The 23,724-nt window shown below is 50.2% G+C and overlaps 1 protein-coding gene across 1 annotated transcript in view; it reads left to right on the top strand.

Annotated features, from left to right (window-relative positions):
• LOC110506108 (genetic suppressor element 1) overlaps nucleotides 1-23,724 on the top strand; it is a 420,263-nt gene that overhangs the window by 107,267 nt on the left and 289,272 nt on the right. The window contains exon 2 of the mRNA XM_036964533.1: nucleotides 19,072-19,234. Within this exon, the coding sequence (XP_036820428.1) occupies nucleotides 19,072-19,234 (163 nt within the window). The remainder of the gene's footprint in view (nucleotides 1-19,071; nucleotides 19,235-23,724) is intronic.

Below are 23,724 nucleotides of genomic sequence, written 5' to 3'. Positions count from 1 at the left end.
TTGATTTGATTTTTGTACCCGTTTCCTCCAGCATCTTCACAGGGTCCTTTGCAGTTGTTCTGGGATTGATTTGCACTTTTCGCACCAAAGTACGTTCATCTCTAGGAGACAGAACGCGTCTCCTTCCTGAGCGGTATGGCGGCTGCGTGGCCCCATGGTGTTTATACTTGTGTACTATTGTTTGTACAGATTAACGTGGTACCTTCAGGCGTTTGGAAATTACTCCCAAGGATGAACCAGACTTGTGGAGGTCTACAATGTTTTCATTGGCTGATTTCCTTTTGATTTTCCCATGATGTCAGGCAAAGAGGCACTAAGTTTGAAGGTAGGCCTTGAAATACATCCACAGGTACACCTCCAATTGACTCAAATTATGTCAATTAGCCTATCAGAAGCTTCTAAAGCCATGACATCATCTTTTTCAATTTTACAAGTTGTTTAAAGGCACAGTCAACTTAGTGTATGTAAACTTCTGACCCACTGGAATTGTGATACAGTGAATTATAAGTGAAATAATCTGTCTGTAAACAATTGTTGGAAAGATGACTTGTGTCATAGAGAAAGTAGATGTCTTAACCGACTTGCCAAACTATTGTTTGTTAACAAGAAATGTGTGGAGTTGTTGAGAAACGAGTTTTAATGACTCCAACCTAAGGTATGCAAACTTCCAACTTCAACTGTAACTCTCTCTCTCTCTCTCTCTCTCTCTCTCTCTCTCTTTATCATCTATCTATCATCTATCTATCGATCTCTCTCCCACCCCCCTTCCCTCACTCCTCCTCTGCCTCTCTCTTCCAGAGTGATGTACTGGAGCTCTTAAAGTTGAGTAATTGCTACTGTCTCACCCAGGCATCCACTGACTGGGACTGGAAGCATCATTAGCAAGCCATGTATATTATTCTGTAACCCCCCACCTCTTTTACATAGTACACAATACCTCTCATACTCCCCAACTCCCCATCTCTCCCTCCTCCTCCTTTCTTCCCTCCTCCTCCTTTCTTCCCTTCTCCTTCTCCTCCTCCCTTCTCCTCCTCTCTTCCCTTCTCCTTCTCCTCCTTTCCTCCCTTCTCCTCTTCCTCCTCCCCTCCCTTCTCCTCCTCCTCTTCTACCTTCTCCTCCTCCTTTCCTCTCTTCTCCTCCTCTTCCCCTCCCTTCTCCTCCTACCTTCTCCTCCCCTCCCTTCTCCTCCTTTCTTCCCTTCTCCTCCTCCTTTCCCCCTTCTCCTCCTCCTCTCCTCCCCTCCTCTTACCCCCTCTTGTATTTGATCCAGAATAGCAGTTTATGGTTGATGAGTCAGGACTGAGATTACCCCCTCCAACTCTCTCTCTAAATCTCTCTGTCTCTCTCCATCTTATATTCCTAAATGCCAGGATGATAGGCTTGGAGCGATGGAGATCTCCTTTCATAATGTCACAGTCCTCCCTCCATCCCTCCCTCTGTCCTTTCCTCAGGTCTTCCATAGCCAGGCCACATATGATCTGTCATACAAAGAGCCTAGAGACCATGCTCAATATCCTCCTCCATCCTATTTCCGTCTGCAAAACCACATCCAGCCAGCAGAGAGCACATGCAGACCCTTGAATGAATGTGGTATTGAGTCACTCCTGAGCGCTGTTGATGTTCAGACGTATACAGAAATAAATGTGCAGGATCAGTACAGGGCCATGAAGCGTTTCAAATGTATCTCTTAGTCCCAGAGGCACACTGTTAGTTAGTGCTGTGGTTTCTGTGGGTATATTTGTTAATGTGTGTTGTGTGTGTGTGTGTATCAGTGGTTATGTGTTTATGTCAGTGTGTGTGTGTGTGTGTGTGTGTGTGTGTGTGTGTGTGTGTGTGTGTGTGTGTCAGTGGTTATGTGTTTATGTCAGTGTGTGTGTGTGTGTGTGTGTGTGTGTGTGTGTGTGTGTGTGTGTGCGTGCGTGTGTCAGTGGTTATGTGTCTATGTCAGTGTGTGTGTGTGTCAGCAGTTATGTATTTATGTCAGTGTGTGTGTGTGTGTGTGTGTGTGTGTGTGTGTGTGTGTGTGTGTGTGTGTGTGTGTGTGTGTGTGTGTCTGTGTGTGTCTGTGTGTGTCAGTGGTTATGTGTTTATGTCAGTGTGTGTGTGTGTATGTGTCTGTGTGTGTTTATGTCAGTGTGTGTGTGTGTCAGCAGTTATGTATTTATGTCAGTGTGTGTGCAGGGTCATGGGCTTTGAGATAGGCGGTCAAATGGTCAGCTTGTTTTTAGTCTGACAGCAGGACCATGCAGGAAGTTACCAATCGATAGCACTTACCCTCTTCCTGTTGGACTTCCCTGAAAGCTTTATATGGGACACACAGCACAGCACGTTAACAACCAACCAGTTGTGTGTGTGTGTGAGAGAGAGAGAGAGAGAGAGAGAGAGAGAGAGAGAGAGAGAAAACATTATCTTACATGGTTTATTTATAAAACCCTCTTAGTTCTCACTCCCCCCTACCTGAGATACCTACTGCAGCCCTCATACTCCACATACAACACCCGTTCTGCCAGTCACAATCTGTTAAAGGTCCCCAAAGCACACACATCCCTGGGTCGCTCCTCTTTTCAGTTCACTGCAGCTAGCGACTGGAACGAGCTGCAACAAACACTCAAACTGGACAGTTTTATCTCAATTCCTTCAGTTGTGTCTGTTTTGTGTGATATTTGTTGACCCTTTGTGCTGTTGTTTGTGCCCAATAATGTTTGTACCATGTTTTGTGCTGCTACCTACCATGTTGTGTTGCTACCATGCTGTGTTGTCACATGTTGCTGCCTTGCTATGTTGTTGTCTTAGGTCTCTCTTTATGTAGTGGTGTCTCTCTTGTCATGATGTGTGTTTTGTCCTATATTTATCTTTTATTTTGGTAGGCCGTCATTGTAAATATGAATTTGTTCTTAACTGACTTGCCTAGTTAAATAAAGGTTAAATAACATGTAAAAAATCCTTCTCCTCTCATTCTGTCCTTCATCTTCCACCAGTGTGTGATTAAATGTGTGGTGATGACCAGCCTGCTCTAGATATGGCCTCAGATCAGTCCTAGTGGACAATGTGTCTGTGTCTGGCCCCCTGCCTCTCTGCCCTAGGCTGACCCAGGAAGTGTGACTGGGCCCTGAGCATCCCTACGGCGTAGCAGGAGCAGGCAGGGAGAAGGTTGTTTGTGTGTGTGAGTGCATGCGTGTGTCTGTGGGTGTCTGTGTGTTAGAGAGTGTTTGGTGAGCCCTGAGCCCTAATGTGTGAGCCCTGGGCTAGGACAGGGCTGCTGCAGAGTTTACCCAGGCAGAAAAAGGAAGACATCAGAGAGAGAGAGAGGGAGAGGGAGAGAGAATGGTGTAATGGAGAGAGAGGGTGCAGAGAAGGAATGTTGGAGAGAGAAAGAGACGGAAGATAGAGAGAGGAGCGGAGAGTAGTTTCTTGTACCAGCTCTGTCTCAGTGGGAGTGAGACGTCAGCCTCTGTCTGTCCGCTCGACCAGCCAGCCTGCAGGAGAAACAGATCTATCTCCCTCTCTCTCTGTGAGTTTCCTGCCTAAACTGAGAGACGAGACACATCACGACTCCCAGAGAAAAAAACACCAACTAGCGACAACACCAGCAGTATTATCTACAAACAAAACACAAAGGCAGTGAGGACACTAAAGAAAACCCTGAAGTCTACATTCCCCAAGGACACAAACATTTATTATCACTCTTAGAGTTAGACAGGATGGGTTGGTTCACTTCAAGTGCTCTAAAACAGGGCATGGAAAGAGGTCCTGGCAAGATTGTTGGAGCTGCATTTCCCCCAGTGTTTTGCAGTGAATAGGAAGCCACTCAAGGCTGAGCTCCTCAAAGCCCTTGGAAATGTCAGCATCATTAGAGAGAATGTCAGTAGAGCTTCAGAGATCCACCAGATAGATCTGGTGTCTGAGGACAGGGGACATGTGATGGAGCTCATGACCTGTGGGCAAATACAGCTTCATCTGCCCTTCCTCAATATGGAGACACAGAAGGGGTTTATCCTCAGCTAGCACACGAAAAGAGCTGAGTAAGTGTTAACGCGCCCTGTTGTGGTAACACGCCCTATTGTGTCTCCCTCACGTGTGGGTTTCATTACACTCTTGTAACATATTCATTACATAGTGTTTATGTCATGTATGTAAAGGCTTTATGATGCTTCCATTACTACTCTTACTACATTGTGACCTGTACAATAGATGATATTCCACTTTTTACCGGATGAAGGTGTATTTAAAAAAGGGAAATGTTTCCTATCATAATCGATAGTCACCAGATCATTTATAGTGTGCACCCCCACTCACTGAGCTATTGACTTGTTCAAGTGTTTATCCTGTCTGGCAGCGTTTATAGATGATCACGTACACAGGCAAATGCAGGCACATTCATGCAGACACAGACACACCCCTCCCTTCCTGCTGTGTCTGAGCCTCTCCCTCTGTGCAGGTCTTATTGAATCTATAAGGTGTGACATCTCAGATATCGCTCGGCGGTATTGACGTGTGTGTCTGTGATGAAAGAGCCTGTCTCTAAAGGGTCATAGGTGGAGGGTCAGGGCAGGGTGTGTTACCCACAGGAAGTGATAATGAGGTTGTGCGAGGGGGGGTCTGTCACAGCCCCTCAATTCCTTAAGCCGTCTGAACAGATTTCTCGCCTGTCAGCTCCTTGAAGCGGTGGTGACAGTGTCTCAGACCTATTCACACACACACACACACACACACACACACACACACACACACACACACACACACACACACACACACACACACACACACACACACACACTGTCTCCCTCCTCCTCCTCTCCTGTCATGCAAAGCCCCTGTGGACTGTGTTTATCATATCAGTGTTAGAATCAGCACTCGGCTGCTAATGTCTTGTGATCCTATGAGGCCACGCTCCTGTTGCTGTGATTGGCTGCCTACTCTGTGTCCGGCCTTGGCACTAATTAGCTTCATCTCCTGCTCCAATTAGAGGAAATGACTTCTAACTCCAAAACAAGCCTCACTTAGCAGACATAACAACAGGAGAATATACTGCACCTCTCTCAGCCTCAATGCCCTCCTTTTAGAACAGGGAAGCACAGTTGTATGTCACTGTAAACACTTTGGTTAGGTAACACCTTTTCTAATGTGCTATTTACACTACCTGCTATTTACTTAGAACGATGTGTAAGTGAGTATTTTAAAGTAGTCGTTCCAGGTATAGAATGGTGGCGGGGACAGAACTGTAAAATAACGTGTTCCCATCAGCATCTTGTCTGATCTCCCTGCTTCCTGTCAGTCCAAGTAGTGTAATTGATCTCCCTGCTTCCTGTCAGTCCCAGTAGTGTAACTGATCTCCCTGCTTCCTGTCAGTCCCAGTAGTGTAACTGATCTCCCTGCTTCCTGTCAGTCTCAGTAGTGTAACTGATCACCCTGCTTCCTGTCAGTCCCAGTAGTGTGATTGATCTCCCTGCTTCCTGTCAGTCCCAGTAGTGTGATTGATCTTCCTGCTTCCTGTCAGTCCCAGTAGTGTGATTGATCTCCCTGCTTCCTGTCAGTCCCAGTAGTGTAACTGATCTCCCTGCTTCCTGTCAGTCCCAGTAGTGTAACTGATCTCCCTGCTTCCCGTCAGTCCCAGTAGTGTGATTGATCTCCCTGCTTCCTGTCAGTCCCAGTAGTGTAACTGATCTCCCTGCTTCCTGTCAGTCCCAGTACTGTAACTGATCTCCCTGCTTCCTGTCAGTCCCAGTAGTGGAGATAATGTAGCAGTAACTCACTAACTACATGATCGTATAGAACACCAACCCAGACATACTGGAAGGGCTTGCCTCTTACCTTGTACTTGAAGGCAAATCTGCTCTGTGGTGTTTCTCAACCATCTGTTCTAGAGGATGGAAGCAGTAATAAGAGATCTACAATACAGGCCTGGGGCCAGTGACTTGAGAAAACAGTACACACACGCTGACCATGCGCTCTCTCTCCTGTTTTGAGGTTCTGAGAGCGAGAGAACGAGAGAGGGAAGGAGAGGAAAAGTGTTAAATGAGCTCTTTAAACAGACTTTCAGGAGAGAGAGAAGACTCAGGGGCTGGGACTCATTCTGGCCGTGTGAGTGTGTTTGTGTATCTGTATGGGAGAAGATGATCCCTAGACTCAGACATGACTATTTACCTGAAAATATTTCAACACACACACATTGCCCAGTGAGACAGGAGAGTAGGTGCTCCAAGCTGGCATAGACAGTAGAGGCTGGCATAGACAGTGGAGGTTGGCATAAACAGTAGAGGCTGGCATAGACAGTAGAGGCTGACATAGACAGTAGAGGCTGGCATAGACAGTAGAGACTGGCATAGACAGTGGAGGCTGGCATAGACAGTGGAGGCTGACATAGACAGTGGAAGCTGGCATAGACAGTGGAGGCTGACATAGACAGTGGAGGCTGGCATAGACAGTAGAGGCTGGCATAGACAGTGGAGGCTGACATAGACAGTGGAGGCTGACATAGACAGTGGAGGCTGGCATAGACAGTAGAGGCTGGCATAGACAGTAGAGGCTGGCATAGACAGTGGAGGCTGACATAGACAGTAGAGGCTGGCATAGACAGTGGAGGCTGACATAGACAGTGGAGGCTGGCATAGACAGTAGAGACTGGCATAGACAGTGGAGGCTGACATAGACAGTGGAGGCTGGCATAGACAGTGGAGGCTGGCATAGACAGTGGAGGCTGGCATAGACAGTAGAGGCTGGCATAGACAGTGGAGGTTGACATAGACAGTGGAGGCTGACCTAGACCGTGGAGGCTGGCATAGACAGTAGAGGCTGGCATAGACAGTGGAGGCTGGCATAGACAGTGGAGGCTGGCATAGACAGTAGAGGCTGGCATAGACAGTAGAGGCTGGCATAGACAGTGGAGGCTGGCATAGACAGTGGAGGCTGGCATAGACAGTAGAGGCTGGCATAGACAGTAGAGGCTGGCATAGACAGTGGAGGCTGGCATAGACAGTGGAGGCTGGCATAGACAGTAGAGGCTGGCATAGACAGTGGAGGCTGACGTAGACAGTGGAGGCTGGCGTAGACAGTGGAGGCTGGCGTAGACAGTAGAGGCTGGCATAGACATTAGAGGCTGGCATAGACAGTGGAGGCTGGCATAGACAGTGGAGGCTGGCATAGACAGTAGAGGCTGGCATAGACAGTGGAGGCTGGCATAGACAGTGAAGGCTGGCATAGACAGTAGAGGCTGGCATAGACAGTAGAGGCTGGCATAGACAGTGGAGGCTGGCATAGACAGTGGAGGCTAGCATAGACAGTAGAGGCTGGCATAGACAGTGGAGGCTGGCATAGACAGTGAAGGCTGGCATAGACAGTAGAGGCTGGCATAGACAGTAGAGGCTGGCATAGACAGTAGAGGCTTGCATAGACAGTAGAGGCTGGCATAGACAGTGGAGGCTGGCATAGACAGTAGAGAGTGGCATAGACAGTGGAGGCTGGCATAGACAGTGGAGGCTGGCGTAGACAGTAGAGGCTGGCGTAGACAGTGGAAGCTGACATAGACAGTGGAGGCTGGCATAGACAGTGGAGGCTGGCATAGACAGTGGAGGCTGGCATAGACAGTGGAGGCTGACACAAGACAGTAGAGGCTGGCATAGACAGTGGAGGCTGACATAGACAGTGGAGGCTGGCATAGACAGTGGAGGCTGACATAGACAGTGGAGACTGGCATAAACAGTGGAGGCTGGCATAGACAGTGGAGGCTGGCATAGACAGTGGAGGCTGACATAGACAGTGGAGGCTGACATAGACAGTGGAGGCTGGCATAGACAGTGGAGGCTGACATAGACAGTGGAGGCTGGCATAGACAGTAGAGGCTGACATAGACATCGGAGGCTGGCATAGACAGTGGAGGCTGGCATAGACAGTGGAGGCTGGCATAGACAGTGGAGGCTGGCATAGACAGTGGAGGCTGGCATAGACAGTGGAGGCTGGCCTAGACAGTAGAGGCTGGCGTAGACAGTGGAGGCTGGCATAGACAGTAGAGGCTGGCATAGACAGTGGAGGCTGACATAGACAGTAGAGGTTGGCATAGACAGTGGAGGCTGACATAGAGAGTGGAGGCTGGCATAGACAGTGGAGGCTGACATAGAGAGTGGAGGCTGGCATAGACAGTAGAGTCTGACATAGACAGTGGAGGCTGGCATAGACAGTGGAGGCTGGCATAGACAGTAGAGGCTGGCATAGACAGTGGAGGCTGGCATAGACAGTGAAGGCTGGCATAGACAGTAGAGGCTGGCATAGACAGTAGAGGCTGGCATAGACAGTAGAGGCTTGCATAGACAGTAGAGGCTGGCATAGACAGTGGAGGCTGGCATAGACAGTAGAGAGTGGCATAGACAGTGGAGGCTGGCATAGACAGTAGAGGCTGGCATAGACAGAGGAGGCTGGCATAGACAGTAGAGGCTGACATAGACAGTGGAGGCTGGCATAGACAGTAGAGGCTGGCATAGACAGTAGAGGCTGGCATAGACAGTGGAGGCTGGCATAGACAGTGGAGGCTGGCATAGACAGTAGAGGTTGGCATAGACAGTGGAGGCTTGCATAGACAGTGGAGGCTGGCGTAGACAGTAGAGGCTGGCGTAGACAGTGGAGGCTGGCATAGACAGTGGAGGCTGGCATAGACAGTGGAGGCTGGCATAGACAGTGGAGGCTGACACAAGACAGTAGAGGCTGGCATAGACAGTGGAGGCTGACATAGACAGTGGAGGCTGGCATAGACAGTGGAGGCTGACATAGACAGTGGAGACTGGCATAAAACAGTGGAGGCTGGCATAGACAGTGGAGGCTGGCATAGACAGTGGAGGCTGACATAGACAGTGGAGGCTGACATAGACAGTGGAGGCTGGCATAGACAGTGGAGGCTGACATAGACAGTGGAGGCTGGCATAGACAGTAGAGGCTGGCGTAGACAGTGGAGGCTGGCATAGACAGTAGAGGCTGGCATAGACAGTAGAGGCTGGCATAGACAGTGGAGGCTGGCATAGACAGTGGAGGCTGGCGTAGACAGTAGAGGCTGGCGTAGACAGTGGAGGCTGGCATAGACAGTAGAGGCTGGCATAGACAGTGGAGGCTGACATAGACAGTAGAGGCTGGCATAGACAGTGGAGGCTGACATAGAGAGTGGAGGCTGGCATAGACAGTGGAGGCTGACATAGAGAGTGGAGGCTGGCATAGACAGTAGAGGCTGACATAGACAGTGGAGGCTGGCATAGACAGTGGAGGCTGGCATAGACAGTGGAGGCTGGCATAGACAGTAGAGGCTGGCATAGACAGTAGAGGCTGGCATAGACAGTGGAGGCTGGCATAGACAGTGGAGGCTGGCATAGACAGTAGAGGATGGCGTAGACAGTGGAGGCTGGCATAGACAGTGGAGGCTGGCGTAGACAGTGGAGGCTGACGTAGACAGTGGAGGCTGGCGTAGACAGTAGAGGCTGGCGTAGACAGTAGAGGCTGACATAGACAGTGGAGGCTGGCATAGACAGTGGAGGCTGGCATAGACAGTGGAGGCTGGCATAGACAGTAGAGGCTGGCATAGACAGTAGAGGCTGGCATAGACAGTAGAGCCTGGCATAGACAGTAGAGGCTGGCATAGACAGTAGAGGCTGGCATAGACAGTGGAGGCTGGCATAGACAGTAGAGGCTGGCATAGACAGTGGAGGCTTGCATAGACAGTAGAGGCTGACATAGACAGTGGAGGCCGACATAGACAGTGGAGGCTGGCATAGACAGTAGAGGCTGGCATAGACAGTGGAGGCTGGCATAGACAGTAGAGGCTGGCATAGACAGTGGAGGCTGGCATAGACAGTGGAGGCTGGCATAGACAGTGGAGGCTGGCATAGACAGTAGAGGCTGGCATAGACAGTAGAGGCTGGCATAGACAGTAGAGGCTGGCATAGACAGTAGAGGCTGGCATAGACAGTAGAGGCTGGCATAGACAGTGGAGGCTGACATAGACAGTGGAGGCTGGCATAGACAGTAGAGGCTGGCATAGACAGTGGAGAAAATAGAACAGAAGCAAATAACATGTTATTACAGTATATTGCTAGATTCTGTAGGCAGGGGGTCATCCTGACTTCATTACACACACACACACACACACACACACACACACACACACACACACACACACACACACACACACACACACACACACACACACACACACACACACTCCTCTCTCTCTTTCTCTGTGTTACCACAACAGGGCGCGTTAACACTTACTCAGCTCTTTTCGTGTGCTAGCTGAGGATAAACCCCTTCTGTGTCTCCATATTGAGGAAGGGCAGATGAAGCTGTATTTGCCCACAGGTCATGAGCTCCATCACATGTCCCCTGTCCTCAGACACCAGATCTATCTGGTGGATCTCTGAAGCTCTACTGACATTCTCTCTAATGATGCTGACATTTCCAAGGGCTTTGAGGAGCTCAGCCTTGAGTGGCTTCCTATTCACTGCAAAACACTGGGGGAAATGCAGCTCCAACAATCTTGCCAGGACCTCTTTCCATGCCCTGTTTTAGAGCACTTGAAGTGAACCAACCCATCCTGTCTAACTCTAAGAGTGATAATAAATGTTTGTGTCCTTGGGGAATGTAGACTTCAGGGTTTTCTTTAGTGTCCTCACTGCCTTTGTGTTTTGTTTGTAGATAATACTGCTGGTGTTGTCGCTAGTTGGTGTTTTTTTCTCTGGGAGTCGTGATGTGTCTCGTCTCTCAGTTTAGGCAGGAAACTCACAGAGAGAGAGGGAGATAGATCTGTTTCTCCTGCAGGCTGGCTGGTCGAGCGGACTGACAGAGGCTGACGTCTCACTCCCACTGAGACAGAGCTGGTACAAGAAACTACTCTCCGCTCCTCTCTCTATCTTCCGTCTCTTTCTCTCTCCAACATTCCTTCTCTGCACCCTCTCTCTCCATTACACCATTCTCTCTCTCTCAATTTCAATTCAATTCAATTCAAGGGATTTATTGGCATGGGAAACATGTGTTAACATTGCCAAAGCAAGTGAGGTAGATAATATATAAAGTGAATATCTCTCTCTCCCTCCATTACACCATTCTCTCTCTCTCTCTCTCTATCTCTCTCTCTCTCTCTCTCTCTCTCTCTCTCTCTCTCTCTCTCACTCTCCATTACACCATTTTCTCTCTCTCTCTCTCTCTCTCTCTCTCTCTCTCTCTCTCTCTCTCTCTCTCTCTCTCTCTATTACACCATTCTCTCTCTCTCTTTCTTTCTTTCTCTCTCTCTTTCTTTCAGAAAGGATTGTGTGGTTTATTCTCCCCACTGCAGTTAGAGAATGTTTAGGAGGGTGATAGACTGTATTGTTACTGTGAATAAAGAGGGGTGAGGTCTGTTTAAATGACTTTAAACTGCCGTTTACGTTGAGGCTACTGCACAAGATGGAGCAGGTGGGTAGCGGTTAGGAGTGGAAAGGAGATAGAGGTGAGGTGTGTGTGTGGGATGGGGGGGGGGGTCAGGGGTGGGTTGGGGTGAGGCGGTTGAAAAGGGAACTTCCAAGCAAACAATTAGCTAAGAGCAGCAGGTGCTTTTAGTTTGGGCACACTGCCAAGTGTAACGTCTGCTTCCAGCTCCCAGCTCCCACTCACAAACACATAGATCCCCTGAATGCAGCTCACACTCTCAAACACATACAGTGGTGCAAAAAAAGTATTTGGTCAGCCACCAATTGTGAAAGTTCTCCCACTTAAAAAGATGAGAGAGGCCTGTAATTGTCATCATAGGTACACTTCAACTATGACAGACAAAATTAGAAAAAAAATCCAGAAAATCACATTGATTTTTAATTAATTTATTTGCAAATTATGGTGGAAAATAAGTATTTGGTCACCTACAAACAAGCAAGATTTCTGGCTCTCACAGACCTGTAACAACTTCTTTAAGAGGCTCCTCTGTCCTCCACTCGTTACCTGTATTAATGGCACCTGTTTGAACTTGTTATCAGTGTAAAAGACACCTGTCCACAACCTCAAACAGTCACACTCCAAAATTCACTATGGCCAAGACCAAAGAGCTGTCAAAGGACACCAGAAACAAAATTGTAGACCTGCACCAGGCTAGGAAGACTGAATCTGCAATAGGTAAGCAGCTTGGTTTGAAGAAATCAACTGTGGGAGCAATTATTAGGAAATGGAAGACATACAAGACCACTGATAATCTCCCTCGATCTGGGGCTCCACGCAAGATCTCACCCCGTGGGGTCAAAATGATCACAAGAACGGTGAGCAAAAATCCAAGAACAACACGGGGGGACCTAGTGAATGACCTGCAGAGAGCTGGGACCAAAGTAACAAAGCCTACCATCAGTAACACACTACGCCGCCAGGGACTCAAATCCTGCAGTGCCAGATGTGTCCCCCTGCTTAAGCCAGTACATGTCCAGGCCCGTCTGAAGTTTGCTAGAGAGCATTTGGATGATCCAGAAGAAGATTTGGAGAATGTCATATTGTCAGATGAAACCAAAATATAACTTTTTGGTAAAAACTCAACTCGTCGTGTTTGGAGGACAAAGAATGCTGAGTTGCATCCAAAGAACACCATACCTACTGTGAAGCATGGGGGTGGAAACATCATGCTTTCGGGCTGTTTTACTGCAAAAGGAACAGCACGACTGATCCGTATAAAGGAAAGAATGAATGGGGCCATGTATCGTGAGATTTTGAGTGAAAACCTCCTTCCATCAACAAGGGCATTGAAGATGAAACGTGGCTGGGTCTTTCAGCATGACAATGTTCCCAAACACACCGCCCGGGCAATGAAGGAGTGGCTTCGTAAGAAGCATTTCAAGGTTCTGGAGTGGCCTAGCCAGTCTCCAGATCTCAACCCCATAGAAAATCTTTGGAGGGAGTTGAAAGTCTGTGTTGCCCAGCAACAGCCCAAAACATCACTGCTCTAGAGGAGATCTGCATGGAGGAATGGGTCAAAATACCAGCAACAGTGTGTGAAAACCTTGTGAAGACTTACAGAAAACGTTTGACCTGTCATTGCCAACAAAGGGTATATAACAAAGTATTGAGATAAACTTTTGTTATTGACCAAATACTTATTTTCCACCATAATTTGCAAATAAATAAATAAAAAATCCTACAATGTGATTTTCTGGATTTTTTTCTCTCATTTTGTCTGTCATAGTTGAAGTGTACCTATGATGAAAATGTACAGGCCTCTCTCATCTTTTTAAGTGGGAGAACTTGCACAATTGGTGGCTGACAAAATACTTTTTTTGCCCCACTGTAGATCCCCTGAACGCAGCTCACACTCTCAGATACATAGTTTCCCTGAACGCAGCTCACACTCACAAACACATAGATCCCCTGAACGCAGCTCACTTTCCAACTCCCACTCTCAAACACATAGAGCCCCTGAATGCAGCTCAGGTTCCAGATGCCAATCACCTACATTCTGATCATCTGTTCACACACCTGTATGTCATTATCACACACTATTAAGTTCTTTGCACCCCATCATTGTGAGGTATTGTTTGTTTTGTGACACACTTCTATTCGGAGCTCTGGTTTTCCCAAAATGTAATGCTCCCGTGTATGATAGTTTTGGCCTGCCTCATTAACGATGCCTTTTGCCTATTCCCTGCCTGTACTTTATCGGATTTCCTGTTATCAACCTACTACCTGATCTCCCGGATGAAGTTACTAGCCTTTTCCCTGCCTGTCCTGTGGCCTTAGAACCCCCTGTGTATGACCACCTGCTTGCCCCTGGACCCAGCTACCTGCCTCCTCCTGTGTATGACCTTCTGCCTGCCCCTGGACCCAGCTACCTGCCTCCTCCTGTGTATGACCACCTGCTTGCCCCTGGACCCAGCTACCTGACTCCTCCTGTGTATGACCACCTGCTTGCCCCTGGACCCAGCTACCTGCCTCCTCCTGTGTATGACCACCTGCTTGCCCCTGGACCCAGCTACCTGCCTCCTCCTGTGTATGACCTCCTGCCCCTGGACCCAGCTACCTGCATCCTCCTGTGTATGACCTCCTGCCCCTGGACCCAGCTACCTGCCTCCTCCTGTGTATGACCTCCTGACCCTGGACCCAGCTGCCTGCCTCCTCCTGTGTATGCCCTCCTGCCCCTGGACCCAGCTACCTGCCTCCTCCTGTGTATGACCTTCTGCCTGCCCCTGGACCCAGCTACCTGCCTCCTCCTGTGTATGACCACCTGCTTGCCCCTGGACCCAGCTACCTGCCTCCTCCTGTGTATGACCTACTGCCTGCCCCTGGACCCAGCTACCTGCCTCCTCCTGTGTATGACCACCTGCTTGCCCCTGGACCCAGCTACCTGCCTCCTCCTGTGTATGACCACCTGCTTGCCCCTGGACCCAGCTACCTGCCTCCTCCTGTGTATGACCACCTGCCTGCCCCTGGACCCAGCTACCTGCCTCCTCCTGTGTATGACCACCTGCCTGCCCCTGGACCCAGCTACCTGCCTCCTCCTGTGTATGACCACCTGCCTGCCCCTGGACCCAGCTACCTGCCTCCTCCTGTGTATGACCACCTGCCTGCCCCTGGACCCAACTACCTGCCTCCTCCTGTGTATGACCTCCTGCCCCTGGACCCAGCTACCTGCCTCCTCCTGTGTATGACCTCCTGCCCCTGGACCCAGCTACCTGCCTCCTCCTGTGTATGACCTCCTGCCCCTGGACCCAGCTACCTGCCTCCTCCTGTGTATGACCACCTGCTTGCCCCTGGACCCAGCTACCTGCCTCCTCCTGTGTATGACCTACTGCCTGCCCCTGGACCCAGCTACCTGCCTCCTCCTGTGTATGACCACCTGCCCCTGGACCCAGCTACCTGCCTCCTCCTGTGTATGACCTCCTGCCCCTGGACCCAGCTACCTGCCTCCTCCTGTGTATGACCTCCTGCCCCTGGACCCAGCTACCTGCCTCCTCCTGTGTATGACCTCCTGCCCCTGGACCCAGCTACCTGCCTCCTCCTGTGTATGACCTCCTGCCCCTGGACCCAGCTACCTGCCTCCTCCTGTGTATGACCTCCTGCCCCTGGACCCAGCTACCTGCCTCCTCCTGTGTATGACCTCCTGCCCCTGGACCCAGCTACCTGCCTCCTCCTGTGTATGACCACCTGCTTGCCCCTGGACCCAGCTACCTGCCTCCTCCTGTGTATGACCTACTGCCTGCCCCTGGACCCAGCTACCTGCCTCCTCCTGTGTATGACCTCCTGCCCCTGGACCCAGCTACCTGCCTCCTCCTGTGTATGACCTCCTGCCCCTGGACCCAGCTACCTGCCTCCTCCTGTGTATGACCTCCTGCCCCTGGACCCAGCTACCTGCCTCCTCCTGTGTATGACCACCTGCCTGCCCCTGGACCCAGCTACCTGCCTCCTCCTGTGTATGACCACCTGCCTGCCCCTGGACCCAACTACCTGCCTCCTCCTGTGTATGACCTCCTGCCCCTGGACCCAGCTACCTGCCTCCTCCTGTGTATGACCTCCTGCCCCTGGACCCAGCTACCTGCCTCCTCCTGTGTATGACCTCCTGCCCCTGGACCCAGCTACCTGCCTCCTCCTGTGTATGACCACCTGCTTGCCCCTGGACCCAGCTACCTGCCTCCTCCTGTGTATGACCTACTGCCTGCCCCTGGACCCAGCTACCTGCCTCCTCCTGTGTATGACCACCTGCCCCTGGACCCAGCTACCTGCCTCCTCCTGTGTATGACCTCCTGCCCCTGGACCCAGCTACCTGCCTCCTCCTGTGTATGACCTCCTGCCCCTGGACCCAGCTACCTGCCTCCTCCTGTGTATGACCTCCTGCCCCTGGACCCAGCTACCTGCCTCCTCCTGTGTATGACCTCCTGCCCCTGGACCCAGCTACCTGCCTCCTCCTGTGTATGACCTCCTGCCCCTGGACCCAGCTACCTGCCTCCTCCTGTGTATGACCTCCTGCCCCTGGACCCAGCTACCTGCCTCCTCCTGTGTATGACCTCCTGCCCCTGGACCCAGCTACCTGCCTCCTCCTGTGTATGACCTCCTGCCCCTGGACCCAGCTACCTGCCTCCTCCTGTGTATGACCTCCTGCCCCTGGACCCAGCTACCTGCCTCCTCCTGTGTATGACCTCCTGCCCCTGGACCCAGCTACCTGCCTCCTCCTGTGTATGACCTCCTGCCCCTGGACCCAGCTACCTGCCTCCTCCTGTGTATGACCTCCTGCCCCTGGACCCAGCTACCTGCCTCCTCCTGTGGTCCTTTACAAATAAACACCTGCTGCACTCTGCGCTTGAAACCAGCTCTTTTTTTTGTCTGTGTAACTTTGTGTTTATTTGTGTGTGTGTGTGTGTGTGTGTGTGTGTGTGTGTGTGTGTGTGTGTGTGTGTGTGTGTGTGTGTGTGTGTGCGTATGTGTGTGTGTGTGCGTGCGTGCGTGTGTGCTCGCGTTCCTGCACTGCATCATAAACACTGGGAAAGCTATTGTGGGTTTGTGCAAGTATTGCAAAAAAATCTTCTTCGTCAAAATAAGTCCTTACCACACACATGGCTACAGTACCTCCCTGACTCCTCAAGAGAAGTCCTTACCACACACATGGCTACAGTACCTCCCTGACTCCTCAAGAGAAGTCCTTACCACACACATGGCTACAGTACCTCCCTGACTCCTCAAGAGAAGTCCTTACCACACACATGGCTACAGTACCTCCCTGACTCCTCAAGAGAAGTCCTTACCACACACATGGCTACAGTACCTCCCTGGCTCCTCAAGAGAAGTCCTTACCACACACATGGCTACAGTACCTCCCTGACTCCTCAAGAGAAGTCCTTACCACACACATGGCTACAGTACCTCCCTGACTCCTCAAGAGAAGTCCTTACCACACACATGGCTACAGTACCTCCCTGGCTCCTCAAGAGAAGTCCTTACCACACACATGGCTACAGTACCTCCCTGGCTCCTCAAGAGAAGTCCTTACCACACACATGGCTACAGTACCTCCCTGACTCCTCAAGAGAAGTCCTTACCACACACATGGCTACAGTACCTCCCTGGCTCCTCAAGAGAAGTCCTTACCACACACATGGCTACAGTACCTCCCTGGCTCCTCAAGAGAAGTCCTTACCACACACATGGCTACAGTACCTCCCTGGCTCCTCAAGAGAAGTCCTTACCACACACATGGCTACAGTACCTCCCTGGCTCCTCAAGAGAAGTCCTTACCACACACATGGCTACAGTACCTCCCTGACTCCTCAAGAGAAGTCCTTACCACACACATGGCTACAGTACCTCCCTGACTCCTCAAGAGAAGTCCTTACCACACACACGGCTACAGTACCTCCCTGACTCCTCAAGAGAAGTCAAACCCCATCTCCCTGTCTGTCTCCCTGTCTGTCTCCATACTCCATCTCCCTGTCTTTCTCCCTGTCTGTTTCCTTGTCTGTCTCCCTGTCTGTCTCCATACTCCATCTCCCTGTCTTTCTCCCTGTCTGTTTCACTTCTCCATCTCCCTGTCTGTCTCCATACTCCATCTCCCTGTCTGTTTCCCTGTCTGTTTCCCTGCTCTATCTCCCTGTCTGGCTCCCTGTCTGACTCCCTGTCTGTCTCCATACTCCATCTCCCTGTCTGTCTCCCTGCTCCATCTCCCTGTCTGTCTCTCTGTCTGTCTCCCTGCTCCATCTCCCTGTCTGTCTCCCTGCTCAATCTCCCTGTATGTCTCCCTGTCGTCTCCCTGTCTCTCTGTCCGTCTCCCTGTCTCTCTCTCTATCTCCCTGTCTGTCTCCCTGTCTGCCTCTTTGTCTCCCTGTCTCTCTGCTCCATCTCCCTGTCTTTCTCACTGTCTTTGTCTCTCTGTCTGTCTCTCTGTCTGTCTGTCTCTCTTCTCCATCTCCCTGTCTCTCTGCTCCATCTCCCTGTCTGTCTCTCTGCTCCATCTCCCTGTCTGTCTCTCTGCTCCATATCCCTGTCTGTCTCTCTGCTCCATCTACCTGTCTGTCTCTCTGCTCCATCTCCCTGTCTCTCTGCTCCATCTCCCTGTCTGTCTGTCTCTCTGCTCCATCTCCCTGTCTCTCTGCTCCATCTCCCAGTCTGTCTCTCTGCTCCATCTCCCTGTCTCTCTGCTCCATCTCCCTGTTTCTCTGCTCCATCTTCCTGTCTGTCTCTCTGCTCCATCTCCCTGTCTCTCTGCTCCATCTCCCTGTCTCTCTGTCTCCCTGTCTGTTTCCCTATGTCTCTGCCTCCAGCTGAGAGCTATGTTTATTTCATAAGGCCCTGTGACCAGCGCTGTGTTGTTGTCTGGAGATGTGCGTCGCCATCGCCGCCTGTCTCTTCCACTTGTCAATGGAAGGAGCCATCACACCCTCTTTTAAGTCCTCTACCCACCTTTCCTCTTCTCCTCCTCTTCTCCTTCTCCTCTGACAGCTTCCCTCTGTTCTTCCCTCTTCTTTTCATGGTCAGCCCTTCTGCTTTTGCTTGAATGCTCGTCCCTCACTCTGTCTCGGAAGAGGAGGAGCAGTGTGATGTGCATCTCTTTCTCCCTCTCTCTCTCCTTCTGTCTTTGTCTCTGTCAAGGCTCTGTCACTTCAGTCAGGGACGTACGTGTGTTTAATACCCACTGCTGGATAGCCCCTAGTTGGCTTTTTATAGCCGTTTATATCAAAGCTGTGACAGCTGCTAAAAATGGTCCCCCGGAAGACAAGGCACCTTAGTTGTTAATGGCACTATATTATACACACACACACACACACACACACACACACACACACACACACACACACTGGGAGACAAGGCACTTGAGTAGTTAATGGCACTACCCAAACACTGTAGCAGGATGGCTTTGAAGTCGATGGCTTTGAGTTGCTGAGCTGTCTGAAAATGGGACAAACTTAGTTAAAACAGTCTGTAATGTTTGGTGACTGTGACGTAGATATGCCATGTGCTGTGGAAACCTCTTCCTCTTGTATATTTAGATATGAGCTGTATTCAGACAGGCCAGGTACATTATGTTGATGCCAGAAGTGATGAAAGTAATTAATTTGCATGTTTTCTATTAAAATGGATGATTGACGTCATCATCTTTGTCTCTTCCAGACATCCAGTGTGATTGAGGGCGTGGCCAGAGTCAGCAAGGAGGCGGATTCTGCCGTACTTGCATCAGCAGTGAGCGAATCTCAATCAACGGAACCTGGGGTTGGCCACACCCCTTCTCTACCCCCCACCCTGGAGCCAGAGAGAGGAGACTGCCCACCTTCCAGTAAGTACCTTGACTTCTAATCTCTGACCCCTGACCTCCAATCCCTGCTCCTGCCCTCTGTCCTCACCAAAACGTTCTATTGTGTGTGGGTTAGAATGAATTATCTCTGACTCCTAGGTTTTTTGTGCTGCACAAATTCTTCCATTCTCTTTTATTTTCTCTCTTACATTTCTTCTTCCACCCCTGACCTACCTTTCTCCTCCTCTCTCTACTCCTCCTCCTCTCTCTACCTTTCTCCTCCTCTCTCTACTCCTCCTCCTCTCTCTACTCCTCCTCCTCTCTCTACCTTTCTCCTCCTCTCTCTACTCTCTCCTCCTCCTCTCTCTCTACTCCTCCTCCTCTCTCTACCTTTCTCCTCCTCTCTCTACTCCTCCTCCTCTCTCTACTCCTCCTCCTCTCTCTACCTTTCTCCTCCTCTCTCTACTCTCTCCTCCTCCTCTCTCTACTCCTCTTCCTCTCTCTACCTTTCTCCTCCTCTCTCTACTCCTCCTCCTCTCTCTACTCCTCCTCCTCTCTCTACCTTTCTCCTCCTCTCTCTACTCTCTCCTCCTCCTCTCTCTACTCCTCTTCCTCTCTCTACTCCTCCTCCTCTCTCTACTCCTCCTCCTCTCTCTACCTTTCTCCTCCTCTCTCTACTCCTCCTCCTCTCTCTACTCCTCCTCCTCCTCTCTCTACCTTTCTCCTCCTCTCTCTACTCCTCCTCCTCTCTCTACTCCTCCTCCACTCTCTACTCTCTCCACCTCTCTCTACTCTCTCCTCCTCCACTCTCTACTCCTGCTCCTCCTCTCTCTACCTTTCTCCTCCACTCTCTACTCCTCCTCCTCTCTCTACTCTCTCCTCCTCCACTCTCTACTCCTCCTCCTCCTCTCTCTACCTTTCTCCTCCTCTCTCTACTCCTCCTCCTCTCTCTACTCCTCCTCCACTCTCTACTCTCTCCACCTCTCTCTACTCTCTCCTCCTCCACTCTCTCCTCTCTCCTCCTCCTCTCTCTACCTTTCTCCTCCTCTCTCTACTCCTCCTCCTCGCTCTACTCCTCCTCCACTCTCTACTCTCTCCACCTCTCTATACTCTCTCCTCCTCCACTCTCTACTTCTCCTCCTCCTCTCTCTACCTTTCTCCTCCTCTCTCTATCCTCTCCTCCTCTCTCTACTCCTCCTCCTCTCTCTACTCCTCCTCCACTCTCTACTCTCTCCTCCTCTCTCTACTCTCTCCTCCTCCTTTCTCTACTTCTCCTCCTCCTCTCTCTACCTTTCTCCTCCACTCTCTACTCCTCCTCCTCTCTCTACTCTCTCCTCCTCCACTCTCTACTTCTCCTCCTCCTCTCTCTATTATCTCATCCTCCTCTCTCTCCTCTCTCTCATCCTCCTCTGTCTACTCTCTCCTCCTCTCTCTACTCCTCCTCTCTCTACTCTCTCCTCCTCCTCTCTCTCTACTCCTCCTCTCTCTAGTCTCTCCTCCTCCTCTCTCTAGTCCTCTCTCTACTCTCTCCTCCTCCTCCTCTCTCTACTCTCTCCTCCTTTCTCTACTCTCTCCTCCTCCTCTCTCTACTCTCTCCTCCTCCTCTCTCTACTCCTCCTCCTCTCTCTACTCCTCCTCCTCTCTCTACTCCTGCTCCTCTCTCTACTCCTCCTCCTCTCTCTACCCTCTCCTCCTCCTCCTTCTACTCTCTCCTCTTTTCTCTACTCGCTCCTCCTCTCTCTACTCTCTCCTCCTCTCTCTACTCTTTTCTCCTCCTCTCTCCTCTCTCCTCCTCCTCACTCTACTCCTCCTCTCTCTGCTCTCTCCTCCTCCTCTCTCTACTCTCTCCTCCTCTTCTCTCTGCTCTCTCCTCCTCCTCTCTCTACTCTCTCCTCCTCCTCTCTCTACTCCTCCTCCTCTCTCTACTCTCTTCTCCTCTCTCTCCTCTCTCTACTCATCCTCTCTCTAGTCTTTCCTCCTCCTCTCTCTAGTCTCTCCTCCTCTCTCTACTCTCTCCTCCTGTCTTTACTCTCTCTTCCTCCTCTTTACTCTCTCATCCACTTCTCTCTACTCCTCCTCTCTTTACTCTCTCCTCCTCTCTCTATTCTCTCCTCCTCCTCCTCCTCTCTCTACTCTCTCCTCTTCTCTCTCTCCTCTCTCTACTCCTCCTCCCTTTACTCTCTCCTCCTCCTCTTTACTCTCTCATCCTCCTCTCTCTACTCTCTCCTCCTCCTCCCCTCTCTACTCCTCCTCTCTCTAGTCTCTCCTCCTCTCTCTACTCTCTCCTCCTCCTCCTCCTCTCTCTATTCTCTCCTCCTCCTCTCTCTCCTCTCTCTCATCCTCCTCTCTCTACTCTCTCCTCCTCTCTCTCTCCTCCTCTCTCTACTCTCTCCTCCTCCTCTCTCTCTACTCCTCCTCTCTCTAGTCTCTCCTCCTCCTCTCTCTAGTCCTCCTTCTACTCTCTCCTCCTCCTCCTCTCTCTACTCTCTCCTCCTTTCTCTACTCTCTCCTCCTCCTCTCTCTACTCTCTCCTCCTCCTCTCTCTACTCCTCCTCCTCTCTCTACTCTCTCCTCCTCTCTCTACTCTCTCCTCCTCCTCTCTCTACTCCTCCTCCTCTCTCTACTCCTGCTCCTCTCTCTACTCCTCCTCCTCTCTCTATCCTCTCCTCCTCCTCCTTCTACTCTCTCCTCTTTTCTCTACTCGCTCCTCCTCTCTCTACTCTCTCCTCCTCGCTCTACTCTCTCCTCCTCTCTCTACTCTTTCCTCCTCCTCTCTCCTCTCTCCTCCTCCTCACTCTACTCCTCCTCTCTCTGCTCTCTCCTCCTCCTCTCTCTACTCTCTCCTCCTCCTCTCTCTGCTCTCTCCTCCTCCTCTCTCTACTCTCTCCTCCTCCTCTCTCTACTCCTCCTCTTCTCTCTACTCTCTTCTCCTCTCTCTCCTCTCTCTACTCCTCCTCTCTCTAGTCTTTCCTCCTCCTCTCTCTAGTCTCTCCTCCTCTCTCTACTCTCTCCTCCTGTCTTTACTCACTCTTCCTCCTCTTTACTCTCTCATCCACCTCTCTCTACTCCTCCTCTCTTTACTCTCTCCTCCTCTCTCTATTCTCTCCTCCTCCTCCTCCTCTCTCTACTCTCTCCTCTTCTCTCTCTCCTCTCTCTACTCCTCCCTTTACTCTCTCCTCCTCCTCTTTACTCTCTCATCCTCCTCTCTCTACTCTCTCCTCCTCCTCCTCTCTCTACTCCTCCTCTCTCTAGTCTCTCCTCCTCCTCTCTCTAGTCTCTCCTCCTCTCTACTCTCTCCTCCTCTCTTTACTCTCTCCTCCTCCTCTTTACTCTCTCATCCTCCTCTCTCTACTCTCTCTTCCTCTCTCTACTCTCTCCTCCTCCTCTCTCTCTACTCTCTCCTCCTTTCTCTCCTCTCTCCTCTCTCTGTTCTCCTTCTGTGTCTTTCTTTACATTTGTCACTCTGACTTGATACATGTTGTCTGGTTCATCCATTGTTTCTTCTGTTGTGTTGTATTTGAGTACTGTTATCTTCCCGACTGTGAAGCTATGAGTGGATGGCTTTCCTGGCATTATCTCACTCCCAACATCAGGATAGGATTGTTATCAAAGCCTCGTGGAATGTGGTGTGTACTTCCTCATAGCTGCTTTCTATTCATGAAAATGATTTCAGCAGAAGTTCCTTTCACACTGTATTTCAGTTCAGTTTTAAAGTAAGAGGGAGTTTCTGCCAGTGTTCTGACGTTCAAGTCTGACTGAACCTAGTGAAGAAGTATTTATTTATTATATTTATTTAACCTTTATTTAAATATACAGTATCTATTCCAACTATTGACTTTTTTCACAACTGCCACCCGTTTGAAGCCAAAAAATGGACAACAAACACATATTGACATAGTCAAATTAATACAAGTGTGTCAGACCATATAAAGAATATTTAATGCTCAAACCCTCACATTAAACACCAATATTCACTGAGTTGATGGTTTATATTTAGGATCATGTTTTACAGCTTTGTCAAAGCTGTAAAAAAAATCTATATATATATACTTTAAAAAATATATCATTTTATTTGATTATGTCATATATTTGACATGTGATTAGGCCAAAGAGAGGGACAGAGATAATTACAGACACCTGTGATAATGTGAAATACCCAAAAGGGCCACTAGATGTCTTGTGATAGGTTACATAAAATCCTTGAAAGTTACCAACATTCTGGTAGTTTCCTGGTAAACGTAGAAAGTTTCCTGTGTGTGTGTGTGTGTGTGTGTGTGTGTATTCATCAGTGTGTGTGGGGGGGCTCAGTTCCAGCCCCGTGGCATACACCCTGACTCTGCTGTAAACCAAAGCAGGTGGGCCCTAAGCTCCTTTGACAGAAAGTGTCCCTTTAACTCTGCAGGTTCTTATCTACACTTCCTGTTTCCTGTGTGATATTAGACTGCTGCCCCTGATGTGTTGTAACACAGGAACCGTGTGTGTGTGTGTGTGAGAGAGAGAGAGAGAGAGAGACATGTCTGTCCCCTAAAGTG

This window comes from Oncorhynchus mykiss, chromosome 26, assembly GCF_013265735.2.
Source record: "Oncorhynchus mykiss isolate Arlee chromosome 26, USDA_OmykA_1.1, whole genome shotgun sequence".
NCBI lineage: Eukaryota > Metazoa > Chordata > Actinopteri > Salmoniformes > Salmonidae > Oncorhynchus > Oncorhynchus mykiss.
The sequence above is the reverse complement of the archived record's forward strand: the minus strand, read 5'-3'. Positions and strand labels throughout refer to the sequence as shown.